At 42.5% G+C, this 24,402-nt stretch overlaps 1 protein-coding gene across 4 annotated transcripts in view; it reads left to right on the forward strand.

Annotated features, from left to right (window-relative positions):
• Positions 1-24,402, forward strand: part of CEP152 (centrosomal protein 152) — a 108,941-nt gene that overhangs the window by 12,613 nt on the left and 71,926 nt on the right. For all 4 annotated transcript variants that reach the window (XM_068275422.1, XM_068275420.1, XM_068275424.1 and 1 more), the window contains exons 2-9: positions 1,770-1,894; positions 6,346-6,452; positions 9,271-9,334; positions 9,436-9,777; positions 10,150-10,318; positions 10,407-10,547; positions 13,644-13,783; positions 14,375-14,575. In XM_068275422.1, the coding sequence (XP_068131523.1) occupies positions 1,805-1,894; positions 6,346-6,452; positions 9,271-9,334; positions 9,436-9,777; positions 10,150-10,318; positions 10,407-10,547; positions 13,644-13,783; positions 14,375-14,575 (1,254 nt within the window). In that variant the 5' untranslated portion in view covers positions 1,770-1,804. The remainder of the gene's footprint in view (positions 1-1,769; positions 1,895-6,345; positions 6,453-9,270; positions 9,335-9,435; positions 9,778-10,149; positions 10,319-10,406; positions 10,548-13,643; positions 13,784-14,374; positions 14,576-24,402) is intronic.

Here is a 24,402-nt window from a genome sequence, read left to right on the forward strand (position 1 = left end):
AGAAAAAGGTCAATAGTTCATGTATTTTATCTCTCCCTGCCCTCAGAAGTTGTAATTTTTTTTTTTTACTAGACCAGCATTGGAAGGGTTACACACACAGCTTTAAAGTTCCGTGGCTAGAAATGCAGAAGCATCTGAAGTTTAGATAGATACATTTAAGTAAACACAATGTAACAAGTGGTGAATGTTACACACTTTCTGGCTGTCCTCCAGCTCCTGCACAGTCAGAGAGTGTGTGTCACATTCCACACTTGTTACATTGTGATTACTTAAATGTATCTATCCAAACTTCGGCTGCGGCAGCATTTCTATCCATGGAACTTTAAAGCTCTGTGTGTAACCCTTCCAATGCTGGTCTAGTAAAAAAAAAATGCTGGTTGCATATAATATGCTGTAAATAATGTTTTAGAGCAAAGTTGAAATGCAGGGTTATTGTAACGGTTGTGGAATTCTCTCCGTGATCAGCGCACAAGATGTGCGCTGACACTGCGGAAATCCTCCACAAGCGTATGATTTGCGGGAACCCAGCAGAAGGTGCAATGCACCTGTAGAGGGAAATTCCTGTCTGCAGGTGGAGCTGTGGAGTGCAGAGGAACAGCTCCTCTGCCCTACTACACACGCCAGACAGGAATTGTACGAAGGGAAGAAACGCAATCGCAAGAGAGGCGATTGAGAATGAGCCCAGAGACAGATTGTATGTGTGTGCACCAAACTAGTCGCCAACCCGCGACGGTGCTCACACACCACAGCAGATATGAAGTAGGAACGCGATCGCGAGAGGTGCGATCGCCAGACGTGACACAAGGCTACAGCAAGGCAGAGCACGAGAGTAGCAAAGGCACAGCAAATCATACAATGAAGAGATACGGAAAACAACAAACGCTAGCTAAACGCGAACACCGCACTAATTCGCAACAGTGCACGCGTTTATGCGCGGTCTCCACGTGATAAGCACAATAGAGACAAACACGCCTAACTAACCACCGACAGACAAACATAAAACAGAGGACGCGAGCGCTTGCTTAACGGTTACCTCACCGAGCCTCCAGCAAGCGTTCGTAGAAGACAAGACAGACACACGAAAGCAGGAACAAGCGAGAGATAGGATCCACAGCACTAGCGAAAAGAGGCCAGTGCGATCCAGGGAGACAGAGAGATGGAGATCAGACGGATCCACAGCACTAGCGAAAAGAGGCCAGTGCGATCCAGGGAAGACAGAGGAGATAGCTGGTAGCAACCGCTGCTCCAGCTATGCTCCAAGAACAAAGATCAGAACGACTTCCTGTCGACCACCGCAGGGACAGGACAATCGCAACAGACAGACAAAACAGATATGCAATCCTAACTGCACTAGGGAACCTGCCGAGTGCAGTCCCAGCAATTACTCTAAGCTAATATTCAAACAATGAGCAAGGCTGACACTCTCCAGAGTGTTTCACAGGAAGAATCCTTATGACCAGCGAAGGTCTGTGATATCACATGGTGTATATATAGAGCAGGCCTACAAGGGATGTGGCTAGGCAATTTGCATGACAAACGTATGCAAATTCTTCAGCAGCAGCAAGCTGAAAAACTGACAAAAGGTCTCTCTTCCAGAGACCTGCAGAATGCAGACCTGAACAATGGTCAAAAAGCTGCCTGCCTGCACAGGCAGCTGAGCAGATCATTACAGTTATATTCCGCTTTAAGGGAGAACAGAAGGAACGCTGAATTGAATTTTCTACTTCTTACTGAACCAATCACTTTTTAATATTTTCTTTATTTTACAGACTAGTGCTCCTACAAAGAAATCCTATTATATACAATGTCTATAGACTTTGACAGTGGAGCACTACAGACCCAACAAAATGACAATGAAGAATATGATCAGGAGGACTACGCCAGAGAACAGCTGGTAAGAAAGTCCTTTATATGCAACCACCTCATATTGTCACCTTTGACTCTTGTTGATAAATTGTGACAGAGTAGTGCCTGAAACAACTTGTTCTGTAAAGGGCGCCAAACTGTCTGGTTTATCTGGAACTCACACACCTTTTTTGTAATACATCTGGGATTAAATTACTGACACCATCTGCTGTGTAATTTCTGCTTGAACTATTGTGGGAAAATGGCCGTTATGGAAATGCTTCATTTACTCATGAAATAATGCCATAACATAAACTGCACTGTAATATGAATATTCAGTCAATATCCCTGCACTGATCTGTGGTTTTATACATGGCTGCACTTTGGCCATAGATAAAATTACAGCAATGTAGTTTTCTCAGTGAAACAAACTGGCGTTAATATCTCATCTTCTAGTAGAACATTTTTTTCTGCTGTTGAACACAATGTACATGTGCACTATGTGTATGAGTTGCCACTTGTATTGTTTTTGCCTCAATGAATTTTGTATACAACTATGTAGACTTGAGTTGTGACAGCCAGTGTTGGAAACAAAAAAAATAAGCAAACAAAATACAAAACTGAGAAAAAGCAGAACAGCGCATGTGTGGGGAGAACAAATCAATTGTCGCTTGGCCGAATGTATCAGCCTGGCGGATGGCTGGCCAGGCAGGACTCTGTTGCTGTACACACGCTGTATTATCGCCCACCTCAGCCAACTTGTGACAGTGATATGGAGGTTTCCATATTCATTATCTTTTTAACAGTACCAGTTGCCTGGCAGTCCTGCTGATCATTCTGGCATCATTATTATTAGTAGTATTTATATAGCGCTGACATCTTCCACATCACTTTAGAGTATATTGTCTTTTCACGTAACTGTCCCTCAGAGGAGTTCACAATCTGATCCCTACCATAGTCATATGTCTATATATGTATTGTATAGTGTATGTATCTTGTCTAGGGCCAATTTAGGGGGAAGCCAATTGACTTATCTGTATGTTTTTTGCGATGTGAGAGGAAACCAGAAACCCACGCAGACGTGGGGGAACATACAAACTCAGTGCGGATGTTGCCCAGGCTGGGATTCGAATCGGGGACCCAGCTCTGGAAGGCGAGAGAGCGAACTACTATGCCATCGTGTTGCATCAGTAGTGTCTGAATCACACACCTGAAACAAACATCGCTAAACTAGTCAGACTGCAGCTAGAAACATTTGGTCTGCATGCTTGTTCAGGGTATATGTTTAAACGTTTTATAGACAGAGGATCAGCAGGACGGGAACAGTAAATTCGGGCGCCTGAGGCAAGTGGACAAATCGGGCGCCGCCATTCACTCCCATAATAAATATCGTTTAATGGGCGCCCGACAGGAAAAAAGGGCGCCGGAGAAAAATAACGTTTTATAAGCGGCGCCCGGAGACTTTTACTGTTTTATAACTGCTTCTCATGATTACACATTATTTTATGATTTATAATTTTTTAAACATTATTTTTAAACGAAAAACAGTACAATCTTTTTTAAAACATTATTTTTAAACGAAAAACAGCACAATATTTTTTTCACACGTTATTAAAGAGGAACTGTAACGAAAAAACGGCCCCTGAGGGGTACTCACCTCGGGTGGGGGAAGCCTCAGGATCCTAATGAGGCTTCCCACGCCGTCCTGCGTCCCTCGGGGGTCTCGCTGTAGCCCTCCGTACAGCGGTGACGTAATATTTACCTTTGCAGGCTCCTGCGCAGGCGCTCTGGCTGCTTTCGCTCCGAAGGAGGCGGAAATACCCGATCGCCGTCGGGTCCGCTCTACTGCGCAGGCGCAAGTCTCCGGCGCCTGCGCAGTAGAGCGGACCCGACTGAGATCGGGTATTTCCGCCTCCTTCGGAGCGAAAGCAGCCACAGCGCCCCCGCTGGAGCCTGCAAAGGTAAATATTGAATTGAACAGTCGGCACAGTCGCCGGCTGTTCGGAGGGCTGCAGCGAGACCTCCGTGGGACAGAGGACGGCGTGGGAAGCCTCATTAGGATCCTGAGGCTTCCCCCACCCGAGGTGAGTACCCCCCAGGGGATCTTTTTGTTGTTACAGAGTCTCTTTAATGCTTATCACAGGGGGGTCTTAGGTTTAGGCACCACCAGGGGGGTCTTAGGTTTAGGCATCAACAGGGGGGTCTTAGGTTTAGGCACCACCAGGGGAGTCTTAGGTTTAGGCACCACCAGGGGAGTCTTAGGTTTAGGCACCATCAGGGGAGTCTTAGGTTTAGGCACCACCAGGGGGGTCTTAGGTTTAGGCACCAACACGGGGGTCTAGGGGTTAGGGGTAGGTACAGGGAGGGTTACTTACTATTTTTTTTTTTAAACGTTATTATACGTTTCACTTTTTAAACGGAAGATTAACGTTTTCACAATTGCCAATTTCATGCACATTATTTAATGATTTATAACTTTATAAAACATTATTTTTAAACGAAATATAGTACATTATATTTTTAAACGTTATCCATGTTTATCGTTTAAAACCCGGCGCCCTTTTTTCCCAGCGCCCCTTTTTAACGTACGCCAGCAGGACAGCCAGGCAATGTGCTTTGTTTTAAAGTAAAATACATATAAATGTGTCTGCTTCCATGAATGTGATAGATGATTAGTTACGTTTTCATCAGATTGAGATTTGGAGATCTCTGGGACATCTCTAATGAAATGGCTGACAGGCAGTGTCATTTTTTTTGCTAGGTTAGAGGGAGGCAAGTCAGAAATGGAAAGGTGAATATTGATGGTATGATCCAAAATAAGAGATTGACAAAGCAGGAGGTACAAAGAGAGTAGCATATGGAAATAGAAACGTGTTCCTTAGGAAACACAACCTGGGAGGTAAATGGACAAGTAAGAGACACTAAGGACAAATTCAAAAAGTGGTCAGATAAACATGAACAGAACCAAGAAGGGAATTGTCTTGAATTCTGATAGTATAAGGAGTAGATTGAAGAGGATCTTTAACAGTAGGGGATGGTTAAAGCGGTTTAACACCCAGCATTACAACTTTGCTTTAAAAGATTGCTTACAGCTTACAAACTATTATGCCAGATTTTTTTTTTTAAGCAGAAATTCACTGAATGGGTTAAACATGACATTTTAGTGTTGGATTTAACTAGGAATCCGCATCCGTTCTTATCTGTAGTTACAAATGTATCTTTATTTGGAATACAAATAGACCTTTGAAAAGCCTGCCGGGGAAGCCCTCTTTGTTCTCTCAGAGCAGTGTTTTGTTTGTTACATTGTAGATAGATACATTTGTAACTAAACAAGCAAGCACGGAGGAGGATTTCTAGCTAAATGCAGCACTAAAATGTCATGTTTAATCCATTCAGTGAATTTCTGCTAAAAAAAAAATCTGGCATAATAGTTTATAAGCTGTAAGCAATCTTTTAAAGCAAAGTTGAAATGCTGGGTGTTAGACCACTTTAACAGTGTAATGTAAAGGAATGATCCAGGAGAAGGAAGAAGAAAGTCAGGAACAATATGCCCGCACAACAGCTGCTGAAGAGAACATTTGTAAACAATGGGCAGACAGTGGCTTGTTAAAGAGGAGCTGTCAGCCATTCTATCTATCTCAGAAAAACTTACATAACATATGTATTGCACTGTCTCCGTTTTTGCTTACAGTGATTTTCCTATAGTAAAAAAAAGGATTTTTTTAGGATTCTCCAGTTTACCTGTGTTTATCTTGTATCCAATCTTGATGTAATTTCCTCCCTTACTCTCCTCTGCCATGATTGTGTATGCATTGCCTGCCCTCCTCCCAGGCTTCAGGCACTCCCACCCAGTTCTGCAATAGAAAGTGCATTTTCTCAGCATGAGAAATATTGGCCAATGAGAGAGGAACAGAGGTGTGGGAAGGGAAAGAGGCTTCAGTCAATCAGGCTGCATTAGTTAAGTCTGAAAGGAAAGTAACACAGCAAAGAAAGAAAACCCAGCATGCTCTGCAGCTTACATTGTGCGGCAACATACCAAATAAGAGTCAGGTAAACTGCGGAATGATCATTTATCAACAAGAAAAGTAATAGGGATTTTAACTTTTTGTATTGCTTGGTTAGCATCCTTGTTACTTGTTTACCAGCTAAAAATAAAGCCTTTTTTTATGCCCAACAGTTACACTTTAAAGTTATTGGTTGGGGAAGTACAATCAATATTGGGCCTTATTACTCTTCCCCACAGCATCCAGAAAGTGAAGTGGTAATTATTTCACTATTTTTGGTTATTTCTGGGGCGTAGTTTAAGAACATTGCTGTTTTGTTTGATTCATTGTTGTTGTCCTCTGGAGAGAACACAAACAAGAAGTCAGCCTAAGCAAAACATTAGTCTGGAAGGGGATATCAAAGAAGCACACTTTAAACAATTTATGTTGGCTCTAAAGAGTTGGCAGAACACTGGTAAATGTTTAATTGTGATTCTTAACTCAACATTTTCTTCAGTTACAGCAATTATTAACAGACCTTCCCCATGACATGCTTGATGACAGCCTCTGCTCCAATTCAGAACCCAACTACAGCGATTGCAGTGACCAGGAGTTGTCGGAACAGTAAGCCCCAACGTTTTCCTTTTGCAGTTTATATTTTTTTTTTGTAATTGACTGTTGCATTATGACACATGACATGATGCTTGATAGACACATTAGAACACTACAGTATACAATTAGCCATTAGGTCTGTTTTATTAACCACTTCACATCTTGGCCTGTTTTCCCTTTAACCAGCAGAAGAGTTTTGACATTTTTAGCTATGCCCCTATTTAATCAGCAATAACTTTTTCACTATTTATGACACCTTAGTTATATAAACATCATTTTTTGGGGGGGACAATCGACTTTCTTTGGGTGCTTTTTTTCTTTAGCAATTATTTTTTTTCCCTATTAGTTTTAAAAGGAAAAAGGAAGAAAAAAAAAAATTGAAGAAATAACTCTTTCTTTTCACCAATTACAATCTGAAAATAAACAGCGCCACTGAAGAAAAATACTTCATATTTTATTCTATGTATTCCCTTTATTTTAACACTGAGGCTGCTTTCACAGTGGGACGTTACAGGTGCACGTTAGTGCAGCCTGTAACGTTCCCCCAACGCACAGCAATGTAACACAAGTGGGCTGTTCACAGTGCTCACGTTGCGTTACATGTAACGCTGCACGTTGTAGTGAAAGTGCAGCATGCTGTGCGTTCTACGTTAGACTGTTTGCACATGCTCAGTGGGAGGCGGAGAGGAGGCGGGGAGATGCCGCTACAGTAGCCGCGCACATGGCTACTTAATATGCACTGGCGGCCGCTGATTGGCCGGCGGGACCACGTGATGCGGAGTGTCTCGCTCCGCATCATGTGGTCCCGCCGGCCAATCAGCGGCACTCTGGGAGACCTTATGCGGATGGAGCCGCCTAACGCCTTGTATTGAAATTCCACGTGAAAGACCAGTACAAAGTGGTGTACATGTGAGAAGTGGAACGAAAATCATACATGATTGCAAACATTTTTTACAAATGAATAACTGCAAAGTGGGATGTGCGGAATTATTCAGCCCCCTGAGTCAATACTTTGTAGAACCACCTTTTGCTGCAATTACAGCTGCCAGTCTTTTAGGGTATGTCTCTACCAGCTTTGCGCATCTAGAGACTGAAATCCTTGCCCATTCTTCTTTGCATAACAGCTCCAGCTCAGTCAGATTAGATGGACAGCGTTTGTGAACAGCAGTTTTCAGATCTTGCCACAGATTCTCGATTGGATTTAGAGCTGGACTTTGACTGGGCAATTTTAACACATGGATATGTTTTGTTTTAAACCATTCCATTGTTGACCTGGCTTGATGTTTAGGGTCGTTGTCCTGCTGGAAGGTGAACCTCCGCCCCAGTCTCAAGTCTTTTGCAGACTCCAAGAGGTTTTCTTCCAAGATTGCCCTGTATTTGGCTCCATCCATCTTCCCATCAACTCTGACCAGCTTCCCTGTCCCTGCTGAAGAGAAGCACCCCCAGAGCATGATGCTGCCACCACCATATTTGACAGTGGGGATGGTGTGTTGAGAGTGATGTGCAGTGTTTGTTTTCCGCCACACGCAGCGTTTTGCATTTTGGCCAAAAAGTTCCGCTTTGGTCTCATCTGACCAGAGCACCTTCTTCCACATGTTTGCTGTGTCCCCCACATGGCTTGTGGCAAACTGCAAACGGGACTTCTTATGCTTTTCTGTTAACCATGGCTTTCTTCTTGCCATTCTTCCATAAAGGCCAACTTTGTGCAGTGCATGACTAATAGTTTTCCTATAGACAGACTCCCCCACCTGAGCTGTAGATCTCTGCAGCTCGTCCAGAGTCACCATGGGCCTCTTGACTGCATTTCTGATCAGCGCTCTCCTTGTTCGGCCTGTGAGTTTAGGTGGACAACCTTGTCTTGGTAGGTTTACAGTTGTGCCATACTCCTTCCATTTCTGAATGATCGCGTGAACAGTGCTCCATGGGATGTTCAAGGCTTTGGAAATCTTTTTGTAGCCTACGCCTGCTTTAAATTTCTCAATAACTTTATCCCCGACCTGTCTGGTGTGTTCTTTGGACTTCACGGTGTTGTTGCTCCCAAGATTCTCTTAGACAACCTCTGAGGCCGTCACAGAGCAGCTGTATTTGTACTGACATTAGATTACACACAGGTGCACTCTATTTAGTCATTAGCACTCATCAGACAATGTCTATGGGCAACTGACTGCACTCAGACCAAAGGGGGCCGAATAATTACGCACACGGCACTTTGCAGTTATTTGTAAAAAATGTTTGGAATCATGTATGATCTTTGTTCCATTTTCCACGTGTACACCACTTTGTATTGGTCTTTCACGTGGAATTTCAATACAATCGATTCATGTTTGTGGCAGTAATGTGACAAAATGTGGAAAGGGGGTTGAATACTTGTGCAAGCCACTGTGCGCGCACGCACACACAGCGCTGCAGCACACAACAGGAAAACAGTGACAGGGGCTCTTGGTTACGCTTTAACGCGTTTAAGCTCACCAACTGCGCCAAAGTGTCCCCGATCTGGTGAGTCCTACTCTAACCAGGCAAAAATGCTAGTTTTTATCAGCGTTCTAGTGGGAACCATGCCAAAAGCCCAGGGGTCAGCAAAATGGGGGAAATGAAATTAAAAACACCTCACCTTCTACTAGCTACTAACTGAACTATGAGCACCGCTCATTTATATGCTTAACTGTGCTAGAGATGGGTGTGGTTATGCACGCTCACAGGGGAAAATAATGTGCATACATACATACATATACATATACACATGTCGGTCAAGAGATCCCATACATTTTCACATATCTTCTTGTAATACTTTAGTTTAGTTTAATGTATCACGTTTGACTTTCCCTTAAAGTAATCAGCATTGGATCCCTGAGACACAGTGGGGAGATGGCGGAGGAATATCTGAACATCAAAATGTAAGCTTCTATGTGCTTTGGAACGAGTTGTGTTTTTTTCTGTATTGTTAATGCCTTAAAACTGTAACAGTGTTGTGAATTGTTTGTCATTTTCTTTTTAGAAGTATAAAAATGCATGTGCAGACAAGCTGATTGCTCCACAGTATATGGGGCAGCAGACTAGACCTTTGCGAAATGAATCGGTTGAAGACAAAATCCACAATGGATGGGGAGCCCCTAATGGTAGCAAGGAGGAAATGTTTACAGATGAACATAACCATCATGGAGACCCCACCAATGAGGAATCCAATGTTGGAAGCTTTCATGGGGATGATCATTTTGGTGTGCCTGACCGCTGTTCAACCAGTGAATTATATCATCTACCGGAGGACTTTCAGCCATACACTAATGGTGGCCATCAGCTGGGTGAAAACCTTCTAGAGGCCGGTCACAAACAAATACAGGTTTGTTAAATACATCTCCTTCCACTTTCTGCCCATATTTCAGTTTCTTCAGTGATATCTGCAGCTTTTCTATTAATGTCTGGTACTCTCAGTTGCATCCTGGTTTTATACATGACTGTGATTCGTCATCAAATTATGGTGTAGCGACGGTGAAAATATAATCTTAATAGCAGTACATGAAATTGTCTAGAAATTTTACTTGTCTCCGCAAGAGTAAGAAGAAAGTAAGTGGTGTGGAGCTGTTGCTTTTTAATATCTGTGATAGATGCTAATGTTTTATATGTAGCTACTCACGTTCCGTTTTTTTAATAGCTAGGGGATGTTTAATTGTATGACTTCCCAATAACTTTAGATGTCTTTTCATTTTGATAGATGTTCACTGTTCCAGAAGGAAATGGCGATCAAATAGCAGATACTATTCCAGTCAGATACAACCCCTACCAGTTAAATGGTGTGCGTAAAGATGTGATAAAGCCAGACCCAGCAAGAGGAGATGGCAATTATGAGGACCTTCAGAGAGAATTTTTGGATACTGGCGAATGTAAGAGATTTGTGGGATTTCTCCTATATGTATAACTCTTAGCTTTGGTAGTATATTTATAATAAAAATGACTGCTGTATTTTTTCAGGTACTTCAAGCAATATGCAGTTTGTGCAGCTGCAAGTTCTTTACAAAGCAAGAGGCAGACAGCTCGAAGAATTAGATGCAAAGCTGCAAGAAAGTGAACGGCAGCTGAGATACCTCAATCATCAGCTTGTAATAGTGAAAGGTGGGAATCCTTTTTATAAGCATATTATGTCTCACTATGATGAAAGTGTATTTTTTTTTTTGTTCCCTTACTTCACCAGAAGGTAAATAGAATATATGAGTAAAGAAAAAATTCCAGTTCAGATGCCTATATCTGTGACCAAAAACGGCTGTAAGGGCTATGGCCCACTGGAGTGCTTTTAAAGGGGAACTGAAGAGAGAGGTATATGGAGGCTGTCATGTTTATTTCCTTTTAAGCAATACCAGTTGCCTGGCAGCCCTGCTGATCCTCTGCCTCTAATACTATTAGCCATAGCCCCTGAACAAGCATGCAGCAGATCAGGTGTTTCAGTGGTTCAGACTTATAAGTCTGATCTGACAAGACTAGCTGCATGCTTGTTTGTGGTTTTATTCAGAAACTACTGCAGAGAAATAGACCAGCAGGGCTGCCAGGCAACTGGTATTGCTTCAAAGGAAATAAACATGACAGCCTCCGTATACCTCTCTCTTCAGTTCCCCTTTAAAGAGACACTGAAGCGGAATAAAAATTATGATATTATGATTTGTATGTGTAGTACAGCTAAGAAATAAAACATTAAGATCAGATACATCAGTCTAATTGTTTCCAGTACAGGAAGAGTTAAGAAACTCCAGTTGTTATCTCTATGCAAACAAGTCATTAAGCTCTACGACTTTCAAAGTCATGGAGAGGGCTGTTATCTGACTTTTAACTATTTACTTTTTCTCTGCCAGAGGAGAGGTCATTAGTTCACAGACTGCTCTGAAAGAATCATTTTGAATGCAGAGTGTTGTGTAATCTGCACATATTATAGAATGATGCAATGTTAGAAAAAACACTATATACCTGAAAATAAAAATATGAGAATATTTTCTTTGCTGCTAATCTTCTAGTAAGTATTCATAGTACACAACAAATTCACTATATCATATATTTTTTTTCCGCTTCAGTGTTTCTTTAACCAACCTTTGGAATTGCCGCAATCGCTGCTGATTCCAAAAGTACTAGAGCAGAGCCCATAGTCGCGGGCGCTGCACAATTATTGCAGCAATGTTAATAAAGGACAGTGAGGGCCCTAAATACCGTAACTCTGGAATCGCTCTGTTTTAGTTGCAAAATAACTCATCAGTTTTTGAGAGTGATTTTGCAATTGCAAGTGGGCGCCCGGCCTTATTTCAGAGCTTTGCAAAGGTTCTCTTATAGAAGGTCTTCTCCATGGTTCTGGAATTGACTGCCCTCTTCCTATTGATTATCACCTTTTACTCAGCTCTGTTCACATACAGACTCGAGATGGATCACTGTTTTGTGTGTAGGAGCCTTTAGTTATTCTGCAGTCTATTAGCATTAGTCTGTTATTCCTGATAGAGGTGAGAACAGTTAATTCTGCTCTCCATTTTAGACAGCACAGTTAAGAGAAACTTGCCTCATGAGAAATAGGGGAGACAAGCAGTCTATCTTGTCTACAGGCCTCTAGTACATCATCTGTCAGTTCAGCAATTTGACGGGTAAAAGTAGCCAGAGCAAAGGGTCTGTAGTGGCAAGTGAGCAGAACTTAAAATACAATCTCAGGTGCGCTCAAAAATGTCACTGAAATAGCTGCCAGAGAACAACGCTGCTGCTCAGGCCAATGTAAGCAAAAGTAGTAAACAGTCTGGCGTTCGAAGAAAAAGTTCTTCTCTCACGGTTTAGCTCTGTTTCAATATCTGTAAACGCTGCCTCCACTCATCAGAGTTAAAGACAGAACACATTGGCATCAATTCACTAATCTTTATCAAACACTTTATCGAACGTTTGATAATTTACCTCATGAGTAAAATCTAATTTTGAATTCACGAAGGTATTATAGATTTATTGAACATTTTATCGATAAAAAATCAGATAAATCTATAACACCTTAGTGAATTCAAAATTAGATTTTACAAATGAGTTAAATTATCAAACGTTCGATAAAGTGTTTGATAAAGCTTAGTGAATTGAGGCCATTGTCATGAAGTGTTCTATTCTCAACCTCTCTGGTCTTAAAGTGGACCTGAACTCTTGCACAAGACAGAAGGAAAACATAGAGAAATGCACCCTGTATGTATTTAGAGAGTTTAGCCTGTCTAATTCCCCTCATCTGTGGCACAAGTTGTAATTTGATCTCTTAACTGTGTGAGCTTACTGCCACAGCAGAGCAGCTAATTTGTTAACACAAAATATTAACAATATGTCTGCTTCCATGAAAGCAGACCCACTTGCAGATTTATTGCAGGATTTGCATCAGCTGTAACAAATGTTTTTCTTTAAAGGTTATTATGCTGTTGTATATATTTTAGAGCAGAGAGGAAGTTCTGAGTTCAGGCATGCTTTAATGGCTGCTGGCAAGAACTTCCCTTTGTTACACCGCCCATACATCATGCAATAGCATGGAACTCAATAGTGAATTACCCTTCTAAAACATTTTATTTTATTTCTCACTTTTCTCTTGAAATTTGCACTGTCCTAGTTTGCTGGAGCCACGCGACATTAGCTCCTAGGCTATTGTACCATCTATGGCTAACTCTATACTATTGTAATGCATTTCTGGCTGGAGTAATCTGTTGCTATCATCTCTGTAACTTGGACAATGCTATCTATTTTGTATATTGTCTTATCTTGAAAATAACAAAAAACAAAATGGGGAAAAAAGACCCATTTATTTTTCTCAAAACCAATTAAAAACACACTCAAAACCTCAACTGGTATGTCCAATCAAGGAACATTCAAATGAGCTTATGAGTTAGTGAAGACTTGCTGCGCACTTTGGCTTGTTCAGCTTCGTCTCCCTCTTTCACCATCACCAGTTAGCATACGTGACTCGGGCGTTCTGCTGCCTCCATTTGGCAATCCTTGACCGGTTTTGACCTTCACGGACATTATCAAAGGTTCAAATAAATGTTTTATGACAACATTTTTTTTTTTCTACAAAGGATGTTTTTGACGAGATCTTCAAAAGGAAGACAACATAATGTTGTCTTTACTTCTAACAATAACTATTCTGTGTCACAAACCGATCACTACTTCATACTGTGCTAAATAAAAAATAATTGAGGTTTTTTTCCCACATTTATACTGGTTTAGATGAGAAGGATGGATTGGCCATTAGTCTCCAGGAGTCGCAGACAATGTTTCAGACATCCAGAGAGCTGGAACTTCAGCTGAGGGGACAGATGGCTTCTCTGCAGAACCATGTGGATGGTTTAACTTCTAATGATGAACAGGTCAGGAACACTCCCAGAATGGGTCACCAAAACAAACGTTTTTGTTTTTTCTTTTTAGCATCTAGGACATTGTTTCTCAACTTCATTACATTATGTACCACTAAAAGTCCTTTCTACTACAACAAGTATCGTCATGTGTAACTAAATTTACAATAACATAAACATTACAGAAATGAAAATCTATACCGGTGCACTAGTACTTGTTTTTTTTTAATTTATTATTATGATTACCTTCTTATTTAAGTTTTTGTATTACCTATTTTTTGCATTGTAGGAATACTTTTTGCTTCAGCTTTTATGCATTCAATCTATTTTGTATGTTTCTTTTTTTAAATAAACAGCTTTCTTAAAAGGTTAATTGCTAGTTAATTGCAATATGATATAAGTAACCTTAGCACATTATCCTGGTTTGTAATTTGTTCCTTGCCCTGTCTGTGACATTTAGAACTGAATTCAGGCAATTCATATGTTTGTGCTTATATTGTTAGTCAGGGATATCAATAATTCACACTTGGCTTAGTTGATTCTGATATATGCATCTTTCAACTTTAGCATCTGTCTCCTTTTTGTTCTAATGCTCCTTGTCTTTAGTTAAGGAAAGAGTTAAAAGTTGCCAAGCTTGCAATGGAGAGTATGCAGCAACAAGTTATGGATTTACGACGTTCAGACTCTATAAACAGAGCACGGGAACAGCATGAAATGGTGGTCTCAATGCTCAAAAAGAAGAGTGAGGAACAGTTACTTTCCCTGCAACAGAAACTCGATGATGTTAACAGAGCTCTCCAGGAACAGGTATGTGATTCCTAATAAATGACAAAAAGCGGTATAATGCGGGATAATCCCATAACCTTACTGATACAATGGCTGAAGTGATGTTTACATACAGTATGTCAGACTAGAGGATGGAAGCTCTGTACTTTTACTAGGACCATGCCTACTTCTGAAGAGTGTAGAGAACAATTGAAATAGAACTTTATGTGGAAAAACTGAAATGTTTTCTCACTTTGCTGTGTATAGGGATGAGACAAGCAAGGTAATGTCTACATAGATTGGGCTATTCTTAACCGTGCTAGCTAATGCCTGATAAAGATCATGCTTTATTGTCCACTATTATGGCCTAGGGAGGTTAAGATGTCAATTTGTTTTAGAAAAAAACCTTCTTAAAGAGAGTCTGAAGCGAGAATAAAACTCGCTTCAGCTCTTATATTCAGCAGGGGCATGTGTGCCCCTGCTAAAACGCCGCTATCCTGCAGCTGAACGGGGGTCCCTTACCTCCCAAATCCCCTCCGTGGTGCCCGGGGATCTCTTCCTGGTGAGGCAGGGCTAATGGCCGCTGCCCTGCCTCCACGCGTGTCTATCAGTGCGTATCTCCGCCTCTCCCCCGCCCCTCTCAGTCTTCCTTTGCTGAGAGGGGCGGGGGAGAGGCGGCAATGCGCCGCTGAGAGGGGCGGGGGAGAGGCGGCAATGCGCCGCTGATAGACGCGCTGTGAGGCAGGGCTGCAGCCGTTAGCCCTGCCTCCAGCAGCAGCAAAATCTACGACCAAGTTGGTCGTAGATTTTGCAAGGGGGGATTTGGGGGGTAAGGGACCCCCGTTCAGCCGCGGGATAGCGGCGTTTTAGCAGGGGCACACATGCCCCTGCTGAATATAAGCTCTGAAGCGAGATTTATTCTCGCTTCAGAGTCTCTTTAAAGGGACTCCGAGCAGTGCAGAAACTATGGAAAGATGCATATCATTTTAAAGCGCTCTTTCTCCTCTTTCCAATGATATATAAACCACCACCCTACGTCTTTTAGTTTTCGCTATTTTCGCGATTGAAATTGCCGCAGCCGCGATTTCGATCGCGAAAATAGAGAAAACTAAAAGGTGTAGGGTAACGATTTAGGTGTCGTCAGAAAGAGGAGAAAGAGAGCTTTAAAATGATATCCATCAAGCCATAGTTATATTGTATTACACAGGGCGACACTTTCCCCAGTGTCAGCAGCTCCATTCTGCTTAATGCAGCTGCTGACTTTGACAAAAAGTCGCCCTGTGTAATACAATATAACTATGGCTTGATGGATATCATTTTAAAGCTCTCTTTCTCCTCTTTCTGACGACACCTAAATCGTTGCCCTACGCCTTTTAGTTTTCTCTATTTTCGCGACCGAAATCGCAGCCGCGGCAATTTCAATCGCGAAAATAGCGAAAACTAAAAGGCGTAGGGCGGCGATTTATATATCATTGGAAAGAGGAGAAAGAGAGCTTTAAAATGATGTGCATCTTTCCATAGTTTCTGCACTGCTCGGAGTCCCTTTAAATGATTATAATGCATCTCTTTTAGACAATAGCTTGAGCCATGCACATGTATTTTGCCCTTTTTAGGCTGAGCATGCATCCAGAACTGCTGGCTTGGCTTACAAGCTCATACGGGAATATTTTACATGGTTTTGCCCATTCTGAATGTTGTCCTGCAGTGAAGCATAATGGTTATGGTTTTTGGACAAGTGTTGGAAATAACCTGCAGTTCTGTTTTAACCACTTGAGGACCGTGGGCTTTACCCCCCTTAAGGACCGCCCACTTTTTTTCCATTCAGACCACTGCAGCTTTCACGAATTATTGCTCGCTCATACAACCTACCACCTAAATGAATTTTGGCTCCTTTTCTTGTCACTAATAAAGCTTTCTTTTGGTGCTATTTGATTGCTCCTGCGATTTTTACTTTTTATTATATTCATCAAAAAAGACATGAATCTTGGCAAAAAAATGATTTTTTTAACTTTCTGTGCTGACATTTTTCAAATAAAGTAAAATTTCTGTATACATGCAGCGCGAAAAATGTGGACAAACATGTTTTTGATTAAAAAAAACCCATTCAGTGTATATTTATTGGTTTGAGTAAAAGTTATAGCGTTTACAAACTATGGTGCAAAAAGTGAATTTTCCCATTTTCAAGCATCTATGACTTTTCTGACCACCTGACATGTTTCATGAGGGGCTAGAATTCCAGGATAGTATAAATACCCCCAAATGACCCCATTTTGGAAAGAAGACATCCCAAAGTATTCACTGAGAGGCATAGTGAGTTCATAGAAGATATTAATTTTTGTCACAAGTAAGCGGAAAATGACACTTTGTGACCAAAAAAAAAAAAAAAAGTTTCCATTTCTTCTAACTTGCGACAAAAAAAAAAATGAAATCTGCCACGGACTCACCATGCCCCTCTCTGAATACCTTGAAGTGTCTACTTTCCAAAATGGGGTCATTTGTGGGGTGTGTTTACTGTCCTCGCATTTTGGGGGGTGCTAATTTGTAAGCACCCCTGTAAAGCCTAAAGGTGCTCATTGGACTTTGGGCCCCTTAGCGCAGTTAGGCTGCAAAAAAGTGCCACACGTGGTATTGCCGTACTCAGGAGAAGTAGTATAATGTGTTTTGGGGTGTATTTTTACACATACCGATGCTGGGTGGGAGAAATATCTCTGTAAATGACAATTTTTTAAACACAATTGTCCATTTACAGAGATCTTTCTCCCACTCAGCATGGGTATGTGTAAAAATACACCCCAAAACACATTATACTACTTCTCCTGAGTACGGCGATACCACGTGTGGCACTTTTTTGCACCCTAACTGCGCTAAGGGGCCCAAAGTCCAATGAGTACCTTTAGGATTTCACAGGTCATTTTGAGAAATTTAGTTTCAAGACTACTCCTCACGGTTTAGGGCCCCTAAAATGCCAGGACAGTATAGGAACCCCACAAATGACCCCATTTTAGAAAGAAGACACCGCAAGGTATTCCGTTAGTAGTACGGTGAGTTCATAGAAGATTTTATTTTTTTGTCACAAGTTAGCGGAAATTGATATTAATTGTTTTTTTTCACAAAGTGTCATTTTCCGCTAACTTGTGACAAAAAATAAAATCTTCTATGAACTCACCGTACTGTAAAGACATTTACAGAGGTATTTCTCCCACCCAGCATGGGTATGTGTAAAAATACACCCCAAAACACATTATACTACTTCTCCAGAGTACGGCGATACCACATGATTGGCACTTTTTTGCAGCCTAACTGCGCTAAGGGGCCCAAAGTCCAATGAGTACCTTTAGGATTTCACAGGTCATTTTTGTTTCAAGACAACTCACGGTTTAGGGCCCCTAAAATGCCAGGGCAGTATAGGAACCCCACTAATGACCCCATTTTAGAAAGAAGATACCCCAAGGTATTCCGTTAGCAGTACGGTGAGTTCATAGAAGATTTTATTTTTTTGTCACAAGTTAGCGGAAATTGATTTTAATTGTTTTTTTTCACAAAGTGTCATTTTCCGCTAACTTGTGACAAAAAATAAAATCTTCTATGAACTCACCATACTGCTAACGGAATACGTTTGGGTGTCTTCTTTCTAGAATGGGGTCATTTGTGGGGTTCCTATACTGCCCTGGCATTTTAGGGGCCCTAAACCGCGAGGAGTAGTCTTGTAACCAAATGTCGCAAAATGACCTGTGAAATCCTAAAGGTACTCATTGGACTTTGGGCCCCTTAGCGCAGTTAGGGTGCAAAAAAGTGCCACACGTGGTACCGCCGTACTCAGGAGAAGTAGTATAATGTGTTTTGGGGTGTATTTTTACACATACCCATGCTGGGTGGGAGAAATATCTATGTAAATGACAATTGTTTGATTTTTTTTTTACACACAATTGTCCATTTACAGAGAGATTTCTCCCACCCAGCATGGGTATGTGTAAAAATACACCCCAAAACACATTATACTACTTCTCCTGAGTACGGCGATACCACATGTGTGACACTTTTTTGCAGCCTAGGTGCGCTAAGGGGCCCAACGTCCTAATCACAGGTCATTTTGAGGCATTTGTTTTCTAGACTACTCACGGTTTAGGGCCCCTAAAATGCCAGGGCAGTATAGGAACCCCACAAGTGACCCCATTTTAGAAAGAAGACACCCCAAGGTATTCCGTTAGGTGTATGGCGAGTTCATAGAAGATTTTATTTGTTGTCACAAGTTAGTGAAAAATGACACTTTGTGAAAAAAAACAATAAAAATCCAATTTCCGCTAACTTTTGACAAAAAATAAAATCTTCTATGAACTCGTCATACACCTAACAGAATACATTGGGGTGTCTTTTTTCTAAAATGGGGTCAGTTTGTGGGGTTCCTATACCGCCCTGGCATTTTACGGGCCCAAAACCGTGAGTTCAGGGGTATAAGCATCTGCAAATTTTGATGACAGGTGGTCAATGAGGGGGCGAATTTTGTGGAACCGGTCATAAGCAGGGTGGCCTTTTAGATGACAGGTTGTATTGGGCCTGATCTGATGGATAGGAGTGCTAGGGGGGTGACAGGAGGTGATTGATGGGTGTCTCAGGGGGTGGTTAGAGGGGAAAATAGATGCAATCAATGCACTGGGGAGGTGATCGGAAGGGGGTCTGAGGGGGATCTGAGGGTTTGGCCGAGTGATCAGGAGCCCACACGGGGCAAATTAGGGCCTGATCTGATGGGTAGGTGTGCTAGGGGGTGACAGGAGGTGATTGATGGGTGTCTCAAGGTGTGATTAGAGGGGGGAATCGATGCAAGCAATGCACTGGCGAGGTGATCAGGGCTGGGGCCTGAGGGCATTCTGAGGGTTTGGGCGGGTGATTGAGTGCCCTAGGGGCAGATAGGGGTCTAATCTGATAGGTAGCAGTGACAGGGGGTAATTGATGGGTAATTAGTGGGTGTTTAGGGTAGAGAACAGATATAAACACTGCACTTGGGAGGTGATCTGACGTCGGATCTGCGGGCGATCTATTGGTGTGGGTGGGTGATCAGATTGCCCGCAAGGGGCAGGTTAGGGGCAGATTGATGGGTGGCAGTGCCAGGGGGTGATTGATGGGTGGCAGTGACAGGGGGTGATTGATGGGTGATTGAAAGGTGATCAGTGGGTTATTACAGGGAAGAGCAGATGTAACTAATGCACTGGCGAATTGATAAGGGGTGGGGGGGGGGGGGTCTGAAGGCAATCTGAGCGTGTAGGCGGTTGATTGGGTGCCCGCAAGGGGCAGATTAGGGTCTGATCTGATGGGTAACAGTGACAGGTGGTGATAGGGGGTGATTGATGCGTAATTAGTGGGTGTTTAGGGTAGAGAACAGATATAAACACTGCACTTGGGAGGTGATCTGATGTCGGATCTGCGGGCGATCTATTGGTGTGGGTGGGTGATCAGATTGCCCGCAAGGGGCAGGTTAGGGGCTGATTGATGGGTGGCAGTGACAGGGGGTGATTGATGGGTGGCAGTGACAGGGGGTGATTGACAGGGGATTGACAGGTGATCAGTGGGTTATTACAGGGAAGCACAGATGTTAATATTGCACTGGCGAATTGATAAGGGGGGTCTAAGGGCAATCTGAGCGTGTAGGCGGGTGATTGGGTGCCCGCAAGGGGCAGATTAGGGTCTGATCTGATGGGTAACAGTGACAGGTGGTGATAGGGGGTGATTGATGGGTAATTAGTGGGTGTTTAGGGTAGATAACAGATGTAAACACTGCACTTGGGAGGTGATCTGACGTCGAATCTGCGGGCGATCTATTGGTGTGGGTGGGTGATCAGATTGCCCGCAAGGGGCAGGTTAGGGGCTGATTGATGGGTGGCAGTGACAAGGGCTGATTGATGGGTGATTGACAGGTGATCAGGGGGATAGATGCATACAGTACACAGGGGGGGGGGGGTCTGGGGAGAATCTGAGGGGTGGGGGGGTGATCAGCAGGGAGAAGGGGGGGGGGGGATAAAAAAAAATAGCGTTTACAGATAGTGACAGGGAGTGATTGATGGGTGATTAGGGGGGTGATTGGGTGCAAACAGGGGTCTGGGGGGTGGGCAGGGGGGGGTCTGAGGGGTGCTGTGGGCGATCTGGGGCAGGGGTGGGAGAAATCAGTGTGCTTGGGTGCGACATAGGGTGGCTGCAGCCTGCCCTGGTGGTCCCTCGGACATTGAGACCACCAGGGCAGGAGGCAGCCTGTATAATACACTTTGTAAACATTACAAAGTGTATTATACACTTTGTATGCGGCGATCGCAGGGTTAACATCCCGCCGGCGCTTCCGTATGGCCGGCGGGATGTTGCGGCGGGTGAGCGGAGACAGGCGCCGGCGGAGGATCGCGTCACGGATGACGCGATCGCTCCGCCCATGCCCCTACAAGGACCGCCGCCATTTGTCAATACGGCGGTCCTTGCGGGGTCCACTTCCCGGCCGCCAATTGTCAATACGGCGGTCGGGATGTGGTTAAGCAAGAAATAACATACTTTGCAGTCCTTACAGTTGGTAACTTTTATTAGGTCCACTACACAAATGCCTTGTGGTTTTCCATAATATAGACCTATGTCCAAATGTTTGAGTGAGACTCGTGCCTGAGTTGATAATTGCGCCTGCCCCTCCCTCTATCACTAAGCTGGCCCCATTTGCCAACTGTTTCCATCTCTATTTATGTGATATTGGTGACAGGATTATTCGGCACTGGTCTAGTGACAGTTAGCCAATGGGAACAGCCTAGTGAAGGTCGGGTCTGAGTTTCACATTTAAAGCAGTATATTTGCACGCATTCTACTCGCAAAACATTTTTGTATACAACATTTTATAGATAGATCGATAGATGTGAAAAACTATTTGCCCCCTTCCTGATTTCTTATTCTTTTGCATGTTTGTCACACTTAAATGTTTCTGCTCATCAAAAACCGTTAACCATTAGTCAAAGACAACATAATTGAACACAAAATGCAGTTTTAAATGATGGTTTTTATTATTTAGTGAGAAAAAAACCTCAAAACCTACATGGCCCTGTGTGAAAAAGAAATTGCCCCCTGAACCTAATAACTGGTTGGGCCACCATTAGCAGCAATAACTGCAATCAAGCGTTTGCGATAACTTGCAACGAGTCTTTTACAGCGCTCTGGAGGAAGTTTGGCCCACTCATCTTTGCAGAATTGTTGTAATTCAGCTTTATTTGAGGGTTTTCTAGCATGAACCGCCTTTTTAAGGTCATGCCACAACATCTCAATAGGATTCAGGTCAGGACTTTGACTAGCTATATTCATAGAAAGGACCATCAAATATATAAAGCACGAAGTCTTTCAATTCTTGCGGTACAAAAATATCAAAACATCTTTGACACAAGTACAAAAATTCATTTTTAAAAGAGAGGAAGTCTCTGTAAGGTGCTCCTCATTTGTGTAGATAGTCACAGGAATTTTCAGTAGTAGTAAGAGCTTAAATATTCAACAATATATCAATTAGCAGTATGTTAGTCTTTCTTCCATTTATTAAAAAGACACGCTCCCAACTACATTATAAAGGACTTTGACTAGGCCACTTCAAAGTCTTCATTTTGTTTTTCTTCAGCCATTCAGAGGTGGATTTGCTGGTGTGTTTTAGGTCATTGTCCTGCTGCAGCACCCAAGATCGCTTCAGCTTAAGTTGACGAACAGATGGCCGGACATTCCCCTTCAGGATTTTTTGGTAGACAGTAGAATTCATGGTTCCATCTATCACAGCAAGCCTTCCAGGTCCTGATGCAGCAAAACAACCCCAGACCATCACACTATCACCACCATATTTTACTGTTGGTATGATGTTCTTTTGCTGAAATGCTGTGTTACTTCTACGCCAGATGTAACGGGACACGCACCTTCCAAAAAGTTCAACTTTTGTCTCATCGGTCCACAGGTATTTTCCCAAAAGTCTTGGCAATCATTGAGATGTTTTTTAGCAAAATTGAGACGAGCCTTAATGTTCTTTTTGCTTAAAAGTGGTTTGCGCCTTGGATATCTGCCATGCAGGCCGTTTTTGCCCAGTCTCTTATGGTGGAGTCGTGAACACTGACCTTAATTGAGGCAAGTGAGGCCTGCAGTTCTTTAGATGTTGTCCTAGGGTCTATTGTGGCCTCTGCTCTCTTGGGGTAATTTTGGTCGGCCGGCCACTCCTGGGAAGGTTTATCACTGTTCCATGTTTTTGCCATTTGTGGATAATGGCTCTCACTGTGGTTCGCTGGAGTCCCAAAGCTTTAGAAATGGCTTTATAAACTTTACCAGACTGATAGATCTCAATTACTTTTGTTCTCATTTGTTCCTGAATTTCTTTGGATCTTGGCATGATGTCTAGCTTTTGAGGTGCTTTTGGTCTACTTATCTGTGTCGGATAGCTCCTATTTAAGTGATTTCTTGATTGAAACAGGTGTGGCAGTAATCAGGCCTTGAGGTGACTACAGAAATTGAACTCAGGTGTGATAAACCACAGTTATTTTTTAACAAGGGGGGCAAACACTTTTTCACACAGGGCCATTTAGATTTGGAGTTTTTTTTTCTCACTAAATAATAAAAACCATCATATAAAACTGCATTTTGTGTTCAATTATGTTATCTTTGACTAATAGTTAACGGTTTTTGATGAGCAGAAACATTTAAGTGTAACAAACATGCAAAAGAATAAGAGATCAGGAAGGGGGCAAATAGTTTTTCACATCAGTATGTGTGTGTGTATCAGTATGTGTGTGTGTGTGTGTATATACAGGATCTTCTAAAAAAATTAGCATATTGTGATAAAATTCATTATTTTCTGTAATGTACTGATCAACATTAGACTTTCATATATTTTAGATTCATTACACTACAACTGAAGTAGTTCCAAGCCTTTTATTGTTTTAATATTGATGATTTTGGCATACAGCTCATGAAAACCCAAAATTCCTATCTCAAAAAATTAGCATATTTCATCCGACCAATAAAATAAAAGTGTTTTTAAAACAAAAAAAGTCAACCTTCAAATAATTATGTTCAGTTATGCACTCAATACTTGGTCGGGAATCCTTTTGCAGAAATGACTGATTCAATGCGGCGTGGAATGGAGGCAATCAGCCTGTGGCACTGCTCAGGTGTTATGGAGGCCCAGGATGCTTCGATAGCGGCCTTAAGCTCGTCCAGAGTGTTGGGTCTTGCGTCTCTCAACTTTCTCTTCACAATATCCCACAGATTCTCTATGGGGTTCAGGTCAGGAGAGTTGGCAGGCCAATTGAGCACAGTAATACAATGGTCAGTAAACCATTTACCAGTGGTTTCGGCACTGTGAGCAGGTGCCAGGTTGTGCTGAAAAATGAAACCTTCATCTCCATAAAGCTTTTCAGCAGATGGAAGCATGAACCCACTTTTGAATCAGAAACAGCGGCAGAGGCGCCTGACCTGGGCTACAGAGAAGCAGCACTGGACTGTTGCTCAGTGGTCCAAAGTACTTTTTTCAGATGAAAGCAACTTTTACATGTCATTCGGAAATCAAGGTGCCAGAGTCTGGAGGAAGACTGGGGAGAGGAAAATGCCAAAATGCCTAAAGTCCAGTGTCAAGTACCCACAGTCAGTGATGGTCTGGGGTGCTATGTCAGCTACTGGTGTTGGTCCACTGTTTTATCAAGGGCAGGGTCAATGCAGCTAGCTATCAGGAGATTTTGGAGCACTTCATGCTTCCATCTGCTGAAAAGCTTTATGGAGAAGAAGATTTCATTTTTTTAGCACGACCTGGCACCTGCTCACAGTGCCAAAACCACTGGTAAATGGTTTACTGACCATGGTATTACTGTGCTCAATTGGCCTGCCAACTCTCC

This window comes from Hyperolius riggenbachi, chromosome 3 (assembly GCF_040937935.1).
Source record: "Hyperolius riggenbachi isolate aHypRig1 chromosome 3, aHypRig1.pri, whole genome shotgun sequence".
NCBI classification, from domain to species: Eukaryota; Metazoa; Chordata; class Amphibia; order Anura; family Hyperoliidae; genus Hyperolius; species Hyperolius riggenbachi.